This window comes from Carassius gibelio, chromosome B13 (assembly GCF_023724105.1).
Source record: "Carassius gibelio isolate Cgi1373 ecotype wild population from Czech Republic chromosome B13, carGib1.2-hapl.c, whole genome shotgun sequence".
Classification (NCBI taxonomy): Eukaryota; Metazoa; Chordata; class Actinopteri; order Cypriniformes; family Cyprinidae; genus Carassius; species Carassius gibelio.
The window spans coordinates 15,882,605-15,897,938 of record NC_068408.1 but is presented as its reverse complement, the minus strand read 5'-3'; the positions used below and the strand labels follow the sequence as shown (position 1 = coordinate 15,897,938).

The 15,334-nt window shown below is 38.2% G+C and overlaps 1 protein-coding gene across 1 annotated transcript in view; it reads right to left on the bottom strand.

Moving 5' to 3' along the window:
• Positions 1-1,344: 1,344 nt before the first annotated feature.
• Positions 1,345-15,334, bottom strand: part of LOC127970651 (GDNF family receptor alpha-4-like) — a 103,459-nt gene continuing 89,469 nt past the window's right edge. Inside the window, exons 6-8 of the mRNA XM_052573319.1 lie at positions 13,992-14,126; positions 4,439-4,620; positions 1,345-3,125 (exon numbers count right to left, since the gene is read on the bottom strand). Of these exons, the coding sequence (XP_052429279.1) occupies positions 2,997-3,125; positions 4,439-4,620; positions 13,992-14,126 (446 nt within the window). The 3' untranslated portion in view covers positions 1,345-2,996. The remainder of the gene's footprint in view (positions 3,126-4,438; positions 4,621-13,991; positions 14,127-15,334) is intronic.

Here is a 15,334-nt window from a genome sequence, read left to right as displayed (position 1 = left end):
GCATCTGATGTACATTGTTTTATCTTCATTGCGTAGTGTGCTGTTGTAAGCATTTAAGCTCATCTCTCACAACAGGACAGATGAAATGCATTTGTTATCTCCTTATTATCAGCAGGCAGATGTGGATAAACAATATCATGACAACTTCCTCAGCTCGGCGTGAACGTTTATCCAGTGCCTCTTCAGAGATTTTCCAAATGGGATTATGAGGGAGCTTTCAAAGTCTCCCTGCTCTGATATATTACAGATACTTTATGGCTTTTAATTGAATGAAAATTCTCAGCATTAGCTGTGTATTTGCATTTTATCAAGCACATTGGCAGGAATCCAGAAACAGTAAAACTAAAAGTCAACCTTTTCTGAAGCTCAAAAGGATAGCTCACCCAAAAATGAAAATTCTATCATTAATTACTCACTTTCGTGTTGTTCCAAACCCATTAAGACTTTTGAAACGCACATTTTTATGAAATCCCAGAGCTCCCTGACCCTCCCATAGACAGCAAGGGAACAAACGCTTACAAGGCCCAGGAAGGCTGTAGGGCAAAATTTTGTTACTTTTTTTATTTTTTATATTCCATGCAACATCAGTGGTTCAACTGTTATTTTACAAGAATAGTTTTTGTGCGGCAAAAAAATAAAAAATAAATCTTCATTTAATAATTTCTTCTCTTCCCCGTTAGTCTTTGCCTCCATTCACAAGAGTACTACAACGCATGTATCCGGTGCTGCAGATGCAGGAGCCAGCATTCGGGTATTCTCATAGCTTCATACAGTTGAACCACTTATGTCACATTGACCATTTTAATGATGTCCTTACTACCTTTCTGGACCATAAAACATTTCAGTTGTGTTGCTGTCTATGCAGGGTCAGGAAGCTCTCAGATTTCATGTAAAATATTTTAATTTGTGTTCTGAAAATGGACATGAGGGTGAGTAATAATTGACAATTTACAGTTTTGGGTGAACGATCAGTTAAAGAGATTTTTCAACCCCCAGCAAGAGATTATTTCTTATGTTGAGCATGGAAGTTGTTTTGAAGAAATTGGGTAACCAAGCAGCTGCAGGTCCTCATTTTTTTTTTTGATTGATTATATATTTTTTCCAAACTCTGAAGAGAAAGTGGCTGCCAGCAACTGTTAAGTTACCAACATTCTTCAATAAATCCTATTTTGTGCTCAACAGAAAAAAATAAATTCCGAAATATAATGTAAGGGGGGAAAAAAAATCAGCTTAAGCGTGACTTGGCATCCACGTGCCTATGCTGTCCTCCTCCTGAGTTCAGATATCCTTCATATTTCCTTGAGTACATCTTGCATCAGTAGCACAACACCGTTACATGTGGGCATTTTATTTTGTTGGGTGTTGTTAGTCTGAAGGGCAGTGTAGATGTAAGTGCTGACCAAGACAATGCACATAGGTGACAACTTGACTCCCTCAGTTACTCATTACCCCCTCAGCTTGAGCTGATCGGCAGGCCGGCACACGATCTACATCCACAGAACTGGAAGAATTACAACATCAGTCGTTCATAAAGCCCTTCTAATACTTAATGCAACCTTTAGCTAATTTGGTAATGATTTCAGCTATTTTTAAGAATAAGATCAGTATTTATTCCAAATCAAACATGTATGACTTTCTTCTGTAGGGCAAACAAAAATACATATAAATATTAAAGAATCTTCTCATAGCTACTTTCCATATAACTATTTTCAGTTATCATATTTTACCATATTAAAAAATGATTGCTCAGGTTTTTTCCCAATAAAATCAATGCATAACAAACATGCCCTTACTTCATGTACATATTTGGACACACAAGCATTATTCTGTACATCTGTATCTGGCAGGTTTATTTTTCAGGAAATAACAAGTAAAATCCACAGTTTCCACCCATCTGAACAGAAATGCTTTGCCCTGTTTTGTGATGCAGGTCATTGATAGGTCAATAGTCTCTGAAGCTTGTTAGAAGTCAATGCATTTACTTTTCACTCACCTTATTTGTCATCACAGGACACTTGAGAATAAAAAAGCAACACAACTGCAGATGCCAAGTGCTCATAGGATGGGGATGCAGAAAACTGCTGTCAGTCACTGGAGAGAATCAACAGACTCTCGTTGTGCTCGTTTTGATTGGCGGAGACGAACAGTGAGTAAGGAGATGGGATTAAGCTGCTTCAATTCACATGAAGAGGAAGGTTGTTTTTTTACAGGGTGTTTTGTGCTTCTTTTTCCTTTTGCAATAAGCAGTTTGATGCAGTATTTCAGATAACCCATATTCACAGGTGAAGTATACAAGAACTGAAGATATATAAGCTCTTCTGCTCTTCATATCGGTGGCATTTTTAGCAAACTGTGCGTTCCAAGACTGCTATGATAAACAGCCTACGTCTAAACAATACAGGCACATTACAAAAATAAAGACCGTCTCTGTAACCCACTGAAAGAGCTCTCATCGCAGACACTTTTAGCGCATTACATCAGTTTCCTTTCTCTTACTGCTTGTTCTTGTGCTTCTTCAAGCAAACATCACAAAACACTTCTATCCAGGTGAATATACAGCACACGTACCAATACCGTACATTTGAGAGAGCTGGGGAAAAATAGATATTAAATTATGGATGATGAACAGGTAGGAAATTGTTAGGATTTTTTTTTTTTTTTTTTTTTTTTTTGGCATGACTCAGCCACCTGTCGACTGAAAGGTAGTCGCTCGCTTTGAAGAGAAGGGGTTTTATCTTATACAGCACCAACTTCAGTTCAAATTAAGAGCGAAAGAGACACACAATTATTTAAACCCTTGAAATCAGTCATTGTGAACATGACAATGAATCACTATGTGGCATTAAGGAATGGAGCAGGGTTTCATATATTTAGAGAGTTTGGTAGTTTTTTGCGTCCTCGTCGAACAAGTTATTGTGATGCGGAAGTCGAAACTCATGAATACACGCACGCTGTCCCAGTTCTGTGGTGCTTTGATTGATCAGCTGGTTTTAAAGTTAGAGAGCCAGGAGCAGGAAGGGGAGGAGCCACATTACCATGGCCGGGTGGGACACTGCAGGACCGGTGTCATAGAGATCAGGGGACGGAAGCGTGGAGTCACCCCACAGTCTGTCTCTCTCGTTCATCTGCAGAAGAAACAAGAGCAAGTGAGATCTGTTTTATCATCTCATCATGTCTTTGTATGTGTGGTTCTGTCTTTTACTGGTATCAGATGCAGTACTAAATGGATCCATCTCTAATGGGCCAGTTGTGTGTATAATAATAAAACACATGAACAGACTTCTCAACTTTAAAATATAGATGCTTTCCATGTCTTTTGTTAAGTCTCACAACATTTATATGATAAAAAAAACGTTTACAATTGAATCCTTACAATTGAAAATAACCGATAACTAATTTAATATTTTAAATGTAGTTTTATTCCTGTGAAAGCAATGCTGGAATTTCAGTCGCCATGAAACCGGACTTCAGTGTCATGTGATTTATATTACACACATTTTTATGGAAAATATTTTTTTCAGAATTCTTCGATGAATATAAAGTTCAAAAGAACATCACTGATATGAAACCAAAATCTGTTGTAACACAAATTTCTTGCACTTTTGGGGAAAAAATTATATGTTTCTTTTAGAAAATAATCATACTGATCGCAGTAGTGTAGGTTATGTGATGTTCCATCCTCAAAAGCTGTGAAATGAAATATAAAAAAGAAAAGAATGTGTGCATGATTATAAATACAGGCTTTGTTGAGCGAATGATTGGTTTCTGGGAGCATGAAACTAATCACCACTTAAAGTCCAATGTAAAATCTGGATCCTGATTGAAACCAATTAAGAACCACTGCATTAGAAAATAACAAAACAACAAAACAGTCTACAGCTTGTCTTCGCTGGTCTTCCAGTATGGTTCAGACCATCTGACAAATCCCCTCTAAAATCCCAAAACCAGACTATTGTGGTAAGCTAGGCCAGGCAGGGAAACAGACAAGGGTAATCATGTAGGCTGGTTTACACTGTTTCTTTCAGCAGGGAGACTATAACACACTTCTATGGCATTGTTCTGACAGACATGAAAAGCATATCTGACTCCAATCCATTTAGCTGTCTGCACTCTGAACAGAAAGAAATCCATTTTTTACAAACCATATCCATATGTGATTTGAAATCCGATTAAAACAGTATACATTTTTTCCAATTACGTTACAGTGTGGACAGTCAGAATGGATTTTAAGTAATTTTTTGTGACACCGTATGTATGCAGTGTCATACACAATGGAAATCTGTGTTCGCTCACAAGAAAGCTCTGACGTGAGTGAATAGGCAACATGAATGATCGGTTTTGCTCGGTTTGAAATCTAGCAGGAACACAGCGAGTTAGATTTGCAAAAGGCCATTGAATGCATGCTGGCACCCAGGCAGCCTGGGATAAAAGCCTGTACCTGTGTGGGCATCTGTGGACGAAGGATGTTCTGCTCAGTCTCCATCCCAGAACCAATGGTGGTAGTGGTGGTCTCGGTGCTGGTAACTAAGATCTGGTTGTAAATGTTTGTGTTGGAGCCCGGAGCTTGGTTAGTCGCAGATTTCAGGTCCGTGTCGTTCCCGAAAGCCAGGATGGCATTCTCTGTTTGAAAGGAGGGGAGAGAGTCAGATTCCCAGCCCTGCAGATGAAAACATCTGGAAGGCAGTCATGCCTCAGTTGACTTTCTCTTTCAGATGTGTCTCTCTTTTAAAATGGGTTTGGATTTTGTCAACATGCTTTCTTACAATAACAACAACAAAACACACTCGGGGGATCCAGAGAGGACTGGCTTATATATAAATTATCCAGCATAAATGTTGACAGAACAGCATTCAGGATCATAAACTCCATCATCTGATTCATGCTCTAAATATAGTTTGTTTATACAGTAGAATATACATCCCTATAATTACCAATCTGCTAATCCTGCCCTCCAGAAATGTATATATATAAAAAAAGATTTGTATTTTCTTAACGGCTTGGCATTCGTCCTTATTTCTTTGCCCAAGTCTTCCATTTTCTTTCTTATCTTTTATTTTCGTTCAGTGGGTTTTCCTTTGGGAAAGATTGGATGCACAAATGGAGTGAGTGCTTGAGTGTGCCTCTGTGCATGTGGGTTTGAAAGAAGTTTGATTACTTCTTGTATATTGATGTTTAAAGCAAATCTTACCTGTACTAAAACACCTGTGTGTATTCATTTTAAAATATATTTTACAGTCATCCATATACTGGCAAAAAAAAAAAACTCTCCTCTTTAATTTCCACCCTTTTATTGGCTATATAGGGTATATTTCAGATTTATAGTGCAGGCCATATGAATGATAATAATCTGAAGTAATCTGAAGTAATTAATTTCAATTTGTCTAATAGGTCACTTGTCTGAAATTACCGTGGCATGAAAGTCGCCTCAATTAAGACAGCTGTGAGGACGGCATGGGATATAACTCCATATTTGAGTCTGATATTCCTTTCTGGGGCTGAGGAAAGGGTTATGGGGGGAAAAGAAAGATTAGATTTATGAATAGTGAAGAGTGGCATGGTTGAGTGAATTTTCTTTCTTAATTGAAACACTAATTGCCTGATCTTTGTGATCTTACAGGGGTGATGAAGCTAGAGAGAGAAAGAGAATACTGTATGTATAATAGTGTATCTTTAATATCACAAGTACAGTGTTCTTGTAATGCATCCTAACCTGTCATAATTAATTAAAATGCATATTGCAGATCTGGACCATGAGCAAATATTTTAGAGTATTTCTTGATATTTAGAATTGGCTTTATTTTTATATTTTCAAATTAATTTTAATTTGTTGTTGTAATTTTAGATGCTTTTGTCCATTTTATTATTTATCTTTTAATATTTCTATTAGTATGCCCCCCCCCCCCCCCCATTTTTCTTTTTAGTACTTTAACTTAAAGCTGCAGTCAGTATTTGTCTGCCATCTCTGTTTGGAACCTGCAACTGCAGTTAAATGCGCAATTAACATCTTTATGTTGGTTGTGCACCGGCACGGCTCCAGTGCAGATGAATCTAATGTTTTGAGGGGTATGTGCATGGTGGATGGCTGTAGTATAGGTCATAAACCCCGCCCTCCCCATGTAATCTAAATGGACGTGAGAAAAACGAAATAATCAAATTACACTTCTAATACATTTTTGCCAAAGATGGTTTCCATCATTTTAGGTAGTTCTTATCATGCTGATGTATGTACAAGCGTTTGTTTTTCTAACAAGTTTGCTTTTAACTATTTGATGCTAGAAAAATTGGTAGTGGCCTCATGATTGTGAGCTTGCATTTGGGTCTGCGGGAGTTTGGACGGTACTTTGATTCTGCAGCTCCACCTCACAATCACTACTGCGCAGACAATAGGTACATTCGACTTCATGCAGCACTGCACAGAACGATTGCAATCTGACTTGAAGCAGTGCACATGCCGGTTAGAAATTTTGCCTGACTTGAACTGCCGATGCCACATCACTGTCATGTGTAGCATCCAAGTTCCGCAAAAGTGTTTCGAGAGCAGCCGGCTGACTGAGCTGCCGCAGTTTCTCAAGAGCGACGGCAGGAGCACTGATGATGGCACATCAGTGATATATTAAGAAATAAGATGTATTTCTTGGAACATATGACCCAATTAAACATTTTCACTGGGAAATTTTTATCTGAACAAGTAACATGTCTTCCACTTTTGTTCTGACCAACTGAGAAAAAAAAACCATTACAATACATTGCGCTACCAATGGTGATTTAATCTAGTGATCGCTGAGCCCATTTCACATTAAACCGTGCTAATTATTGTCAGTTGACATGTGTAGACTGTATGATGACAATACCCATTGGCTCGTACGATACGACACCTGTTACTATAAATGAATAAAACGTCATTAGCATGTGCTAGTGGTAAACAAAAAGAGCATGATGAATAACACTTTAGCAGCTGAAAAAAAAGTGGAAGCAGCGAAAGAAGAAGAGATAAGAGCTAAGGTATTTAACACCATGTCGCATTGATTTCATGTCGCATTTTCATTGGTTGATCAGTAAACGTGGATCGTACCAGCAAACACACTGTGCGATGATCATGCTTTATCGTAGACTATCTTTGGTTGCAAGACATCATACAGTGTGTTTAGGGCTAAATATGAATGGTGTCAAGCTCGTATGTCCCACAGAAACCTACCAGTACTACTCAAATTGCAACACTGAAGCTTACTGTTGTTAATCAGGCTAAGGTAAGGAGATAGTTTTGAACACTGGCTGATTATGTACTTGTATTGATTTTGGATCAGTTTTAACCAGAAAAAGGTTCGGACGGTTTTTTGACACCAGCAGAAAATGTTTTTGCCTTTCTTGAGGTCCTGAAGCATAATTTGTAAAGCTGACTGTGCTGAAATTTTCGTGCTGAAAATTTGTTTTAATTAGTATATTTCCTGCTTTTTTGTTGTCCATGTCTGTTAAATGTTGTCCTACAGGCCTTTAACCTGGAAACTTCTTGAACATAAATTGAAATAGATTAATTTACTTTCATTTCAGATGTCCAGCACATAGCACTGCTCTATACACACAAAAGCCTGTATAACTACATCACTAACATCAGGTTTATAGAAAAGTGTTGAGTTTAAGTTTACTTTAAAGAATATACTCTCTGTCAGTTAGCCTTCACCCCAGCCCACCTAAAGCCCTCCCCAGACAGCAACATAGTGTTGGAATTGAAGCTGCCCACTTGAAACATTGCTGATTTACTGCACAGAAACAAACCAATATAGTGGCTACATTCAGACAGAAGCAGAATAAAAAAAAAACTCTCCTCTTTAATTTCCACCCTTTTATTGGCTATATAGGGTATATTTCAGATTTATAGTGCAGGCCATATGAATGATAATAATCTGAAGTAATCTGAAGTAATTAATTTCAATTTGTCTAATAGGTCACTTGTCTGAAATTACCGTGGCATGAAAGTCGCCTCAATTAAGACAGCTGTGAGGACGGCATGGGATATAACTCCATATTTGAGTCTGATATTCCTTTCTGGGGCTGAGGAAAGGGTTATGGGTAATCTAAATGGACGTGAGAAAAACGAAATAATCAAATTACACTTCTAATACATTTTTGCCAAAGATGGTTTCCATCATTTTAGGTAGTTCTTATCATGCTGATGTATGTACAAGCGTTTGTTTTTCTAACAAGTTTGCTTTTAACTATTTGATGCTAGAAAAATTGGTAGTGGCCTCATGATTGTGAGCTTGCATTTGGGTCTGCGGGAGTTTGGACGGTACTTTGATTCTGCAGCTCCACCTCACAATCACTACTGCGCAGACAATAGGTACATTCGACTTCATGCAGCACTGCACAGAACGATTGCAATCTGACTTGAAGCAGTGCACATGCCGGTTAGAAATTTTGCCTGACTTGAACTGCCGATGCCACATCACTGTCATGTGTAGCATCCAAGTTCCGCAAAAGTGTTTCGAGAGCAGCCGGCTGACTGAGCTGCCGCAGTTTCTCAAGAGCGACGGCAGGAGCACTGATGATGGCACATCAGTGATATATTAAGAAATAAGATGTATTTCTTGGAACATATGACCCAATTAAACATTTTCACTGGGAAATTTTTATCTGAACAAGTAACATGTCTTCCACTTTTGTTCTGACCAACTGAGAAAAAAAAACCATTACAATACATTGCGCTACCAATGGTGATTTAATCTAGTGATCGCTGAGCCCATTTCACATTAAACCGTGCTAATTATTGTCAGTTGACATGTGTAGACTGTATGATGACAATACCCATTGGCTCGTACGATACGACACCTGTTACTATAAATGAATAAAACGTCATTAGCATGTGCTAGTGGTAAACAAAAAGAGCATGATGAATAACACTTTAGCAGCTGAAAAAAAAGTGGAAGCAGCGAAAGAAGAAGAGATAAGAGCTAAGGTATTTAACACCATGTCGCATTGATTTCATGTCGCATTTTCATTGGTTGATCAGTAAACGTGGATCGTACCAGCAAACACACTGTGCGATGATCATGCTTTATCGTAGACTATCTTTGGTTGCAAGACATCATACAGTGTGTTTAGGGCTAAATATGAATGGTGTCAAGCTCGTATGTCCCACAGAAACCTACCAGTACTACTCAAATTGCAACACTGAAGCTTACTGTTGTTAATCAGGCTAAGGTAAGGAGATAGTTTTGAACACTGGCTGATTATGTACTTGTATTGATTTTGGATCAGTTTTAACCAGAAAAAGGTTCGGACGGTTTTTTGACACCAGCAGAAAATGTTTTTGCCTTTCTTGAGGTCCTGAAGCATAATTTGTAAAGCTGACTGTGCTGAAATTTTCGTGCTGAAAATTTGTTTTAATTAGTATATTTCCTGCTTTTTTGTTGTCCATGTCTGTTAAATGTTGTCCTACAGGCCTTTAACCTGGAAACTTCTTGAACATAAATTGAAATAGATTAATTTACTTTCATTTCAGATGTCCAGCACATAGCACTGCTCTATACACACAAAAGCCTGTATAACTACATCACTAACATCAGGTTTATAGAAAAGTGTTGAGTTTAAGTTTACTTTAAAGAATATACTCTCTGTCAGTTAGCCTTCACCCCAGCCCACCTAAAGCCCTCCCCAGACAGCAACATAGTGTTGGAATTGAAGCTGCCCACTTGAAACATTGCTGATTTACTGCACAGAAACAAACCAATATAGTGGCTACATTCAGACAGAAGCAGAATACAGCCCTGTTCGTACACCGTTCATGACAGCCACATTTTATATACACAGTGTATTCATTAAAGTATGCAATTAAATTATGAGAATGAGTTTGGTTGATATGTGATGTATAAACAGATCCACTAGTTGACAACCAATGCTAGACATCTAGCAGAGCAATGCTAGCACTTTTGGAATGGCATTAAAAGGACGGTCTGGAACCAAAAGATGTGATATAAAATCTTGACATTTATTATAGCTCCATTCCATTCTTATCTAATTTAGTTCATACAGGACAATCTGAGATACCGATCTGTTAGTAAATGCAATGATCAGTCTCATGATCAGTGTTTGGTCTATGTTGAGCCACAGTGTCACTCTCTATTACAGCTAAAAGGATATGTGTGCGTTTTATGATAAGAGACTCCGAAATGGGGAAGCGATGATTACAAAGATATTTCATCAGTGATGCAGATTATTTGGATCCAGTATACTCCTGGTTTGTCTCACTCTCTCTTTTGGATGAAACTGACCCTTTGAAAAGCTCCCATCTCTCAATCAGGCCCAAAGCTACTGGTTAATTTACTATTCATTTTGATAGCAATTTGTTCAGCTGGCTCAGGATGTTTTTGTCCATGGATGCTCAGTTTTGGACAAATCTCTTCATTGGTGACCATCCTAAACTGTGGTTCAGGCAAATAAAGTAATATCTTCCTTAATTTCAACATAAGGGAAAGTGCAGCCATTTGTAACCTCAAGAAACACTCCGCTATTTTGAAAATAGGCTACTTTCCCAACTCTCCTAGAGTTAAACAGTTGAGTTTTACTGTTTTTCAAAGCCATTATGAATTTGGGATTTTCCTTAGTTGTCAGTTATAAACATCAAAATTAAAAGAAATAAACATTTGAAATATATCAGTCTGTGTAAAATAATATACAAGTTTCAGTTTTTGAATGGAATTAGTGAAATAAATCAACTTTTTGATGATATTCTAATTATATGAACAGCACCTGTATACAGTATGTATTATCTGTCATTGTACTTTAAGAAATTGATTTTACTTTAAATATTCCTTTGAGAAACTATTGAATTACGTAGTAAACGTGATTACAGCAGGCTGCTTCAGAATTTAAGTAAACGCAAACATGAGCACAAAACTCTTCCTAATGTTTTTGCCACTACAGTACTATGAATGTTTTAGTTACTTTCGCTTGAATCAATACATAAATGAATAAACATTATGTTATTAGCATGTCATACACGCGCACACACACACACACACACACACACACTTAGTAGTTACTGCTTACTCACCACCCAGAGACAGGAAATGAGCCGTCACTCTTCCTGCACATTTCTCATCAAAACACTCATCACTCATTCTGGGCCGCATTGAGGGCGCTCTTACGAAACATAAACTTCACTAGTTTACTACATTAGCGAATCACTGAATCTCTTCCGTCTAATTCCAGTTGTGCTGGCTGTTGGCCCAATAACTTCAGCACTTTTTTTCACAGTCTGGCTGAATGAAAAAATTCTTGTAATACTTGTCCAGTATTTCATGGTTGTCCCAGGGGTACGTTGATGGTTTGGGGGGCCGGTGTAGCCAGGAAAACTAGTTCAGAAACAGCTGAGGTGAGGACCAGCCTCAGTGGACTCACTCTCAAAAAGCTCTTTCAGCTGTTTCCCTCCATCCTGTGCTACTTCTGTCCTGTTTGCTACTCTCCGGCTGTCTCCGCTCCATTAGTTTTACTGCAGGGAGCCAAATTACGCTCAATTACCAAGACACCAGAGGCTGCGCTTCGGCTTGAATCAGCACACATACACACCAACCCAGCACTCCAGACTGCCCCAAGACCCTCAGATGGAATAGGGAGGGATGGCTGAAACTGGACGTTGCAATTTTGTTAATGTCAGAATTACCCTTGAGGAGCAAGATCACACTGAAGAGCTTGTGGATCAGAGCTGGAGCTAATCTCCGAGATCTCAGCGCTCAGATGCAGCACCACCCTACCTGTGAAACGGATGTGTTTGTAAAAAGTGTTTGTTATTAGTGGCTCAGAGATGCAGTGGCCCATGAGCACCGCACACCATTGAAGGAGTACATCCTGTACTCCTGATGACTATTAATGTCTCAATACCGACACGCATTTAAACTTCATAACGTTACATCAAGAGTTTTCTCTCAGCACTGCTGAATGCACAATAATAGTGCTGACTGCGAAGAACTGGGCTGCAACACATCTCTGCTGACTCTTGTGTTGCATCACCTGGGTTTATTATTATTTTTTTATCAGTTGGAGTATAGGAGTGTAAAATAGTCCCTTCTTCCATATGTGCATCCTTCTCCACATATGCAAAACGAGAATTGGCTGTATTGATTATACTGTACAGTATGTGAAAAAAACCTGGATGACGTCCTGCATCTGTTGGGATTCTTAAGCAAGGAAACAATGGACCCTTTGCTTTTCCATGGGAGGCCAAGTTCAAAGTTGCATTTGGCCCAAGTGTTTAAGTGGGCGTGAAGATGCAAGTGTATGTACAACTTCTGAATACCTGATGTGACACACAGAAGTTTAGCAAAGCTTTTAAAGGGGTTATGACATGAGAAACAATTTTTTTCATTTTTGGCATATAAGAGGATTTTGTACCATTAACATCCTGCAACAAGTTTCATAGCTTAAAACATCCTCCTCATTACAAAGCATTTATTTTATTAATTGGGGTCATGTGCTAAAAAGAACATTATTTGGTGTAATGCAATGCAAACAAATTTTCCAAATACTGTTCATTATCATTGCTCCTCTATTCTCCGCCTTTCTGAAACATGTCGATTTTTACAAAGCTCATCATTCTGAAAAGCGAGGTGTGCTCTGACTGGCCAGCTATGCAGTGTGTTGTGATTGACCGAACACCTCAAGCGTGTACTACGATACTACAGCGAGAATAAAAGTTATGCCTTCTTTCTTTGTATGAAGATTTCGGTGGTGTTATGCAAATTTCCCCAAACAGTGAAGTAGACATGTGGGGGCATGTTTAAACTAGGCATTTTAGTAGGACGTGGACGAGTCTTAACTTTTATAAAGAATATCTCTTTGTGTTTGAGACTTTAGTCTTTGCAACTTTAGGGATCTTATCTATGCACAAACAGCTTGTAACACTCCAAAGAGAAATGAAAATTTAAAGTGCATCATATGACCCCTTTAAACTCCAAAACATCCCATTTTGGATCCAGTGGCACAAGGTGACCTCACGTAGCCCCAGTCGTTTGCATAAACACTGCCTCCAGAGCAACACGTCGACCACCCCACCAGTGTTCAGCCAATGACTGCTGACACTTGATCATGAATGCGAGTGTCGCGTCTCATTAAAAGTAAAAAATAAAAAAAAATAGTCACTGCAATTTTTTTGGGTGTGTATGCAAGTGCAAAGAATATATTAAAATAATAAAACTAAATCCATGTCAAAATGACCCCTTTAAACATTTTGATTTTCAATACTTTAAACTTTAAATAAACTTTTAAACTTCAAAAAAATAGACCCATGTTAAGTGATTTAAAGGCAAAATAAACACACCATATATTCTAGAAAATTGCACCTGACTAAGTCACACTGGTAAATAAAACAACACATTTATAATCTTTGTGTTTTAGTTCCCCTAATGGTATTCAGAACAGCAATGAAAAATATAAGTTTAAAACAAACATATATTATAGTGGCATTCAGTATAAACAACAAGACTAAACATTTATTTAAAATAATAATGATAATAATAATTTAAAGCAAAACTACCAGCATGTAGGAAATGCACTGCACTCCATAAAGAACCATTAGACAAAAGGTTCTTTTTTTTAACTGGAACATGTTTCTACAGATTATTAAAATGTTCTGCACTAAGGCAAAAAAGTATTTTAAAAACTGCTTATTGGAACCCGGAATGGTTCTTCCATGGCAAACCTGGGACAGCCTGTACTGTAATTGTGGGTTTTTGGACAGGCCCAGTATTGTTTTCACAGTTGTGGTTGTGTCATGGATCAAAGAACATATAGGCCAAAGGACAATACCAAGGTAGTGGATGGGAGGGAAATTGTGTGGAAATGCTACTTCTGCCAAGAACTGATGAAACAGGCTATATGCGACTGCATGTGGTTTCTATGCCTCCCTTTAATTTTCCCCGGAGAGCACAAAAGGGAATCTCCAGCAATGATGGTAATATTTATTTGTGATATAGGACAGGGGAGAGGTATTTACTCACTCAAGCAATTGTTGTCATGGAAATGGCTGAGGAAGTGGTTGCACTGATCTCGGAAATTCCCGCTAGCCACACAAGAGCACCACGGTCCCACATTTGATGTAGCGTTATCTAGGTAGTTCGGAGTGATAATACTACCTACAGGGAGAGAGTGAGACAGAAATAACGCAGAAAAGAACATCAGTTGCAAAACAGAAAGCCAAATACAGTGCTACCGGTCTCAAATAAATGCAGCATGTATTATGGGAAATATTTTCCTTTTTAAATAAAAGGTACAAAATACAGCTTAAATTACTTGAATCTTTTTCTTTCTTTTTTAACATAAGATCAGTCAAAATTAGTTGCAAAAAAAAAAAGAGAGAAATTTTGCAATTGTCAAACGGTTATCTTTGAAGTTAAAAAAAAATACTAAAATGAATATTTTTTTCTTGCAACATATTATTTCAGATTTGTACCTCAGGGACACCAAGTGCACCCCATTATTAGAGCAGGGACACTTTCACCTTTTTGACGTTAAAATGTTTGTTGCATTTTAAGCAATCCCCCTTGTGTTATTCTGGAAGCCCTCAGTTAAATCGGATATGAAAAGCTCTGTCAATCTTTATCTTGTGTGTGGGTTACATAAGTGTGCTAGAACATTGATTGCAGAGGATATAGGTCCGTAGCTCTTAGAGCTGTCTTTGTTCAGTAGGGAAGGAAAATGACAGTGCTTTTTCACCGTGTGAGAGAGTGAGTGTAGAAGGCGACAGCTGAAAGCGGGAAAAGTGGAGGTGCTGCACTTTAGAACTCAATAGTCTGATAGGGACCCGTTTAAACACATTGATTTCTTTTGTCCCAGAACACAAAAGCGCAACATCTTCACAACCGCTCTTGGAAAATACTGCTGTAATGACTAACAGTCAGGGCAGAGAGCTTGGTCTCTTTTTGTCTTCGGTATCTCTGTATTGCCATGTCTGACTTGTACATTTGTTAATGTCATAAACTCTTCTGTAGCTCTCTTTACCAGCAAATCTCACTGACAATTCCATCAAACGGTTGTCATTATTTACGTCAATCCCGATGCGTCTACCCAGTGTCCTTACATCCCCTTTTGGAGCAGCCTATCTGAACGGTGAAGGGGAAGACTTCCAGGGTGATGTCATTCTACTGTTTTTGGCATTTATAATCAGATTTCAGCTAACAAAGGTGAGCCTCTAAATGATGACATATAATTTGCAAAATTGCACACTCTTAGTCACATTTATTATAGTGAAATGTGTCTCATAGCTGCTTGTCTCCAAATAAATTGCCTTTGGAGACCAGCCCACGTTGCTTTTCTTGCATCTTTTGCAATAACTGCACAGACA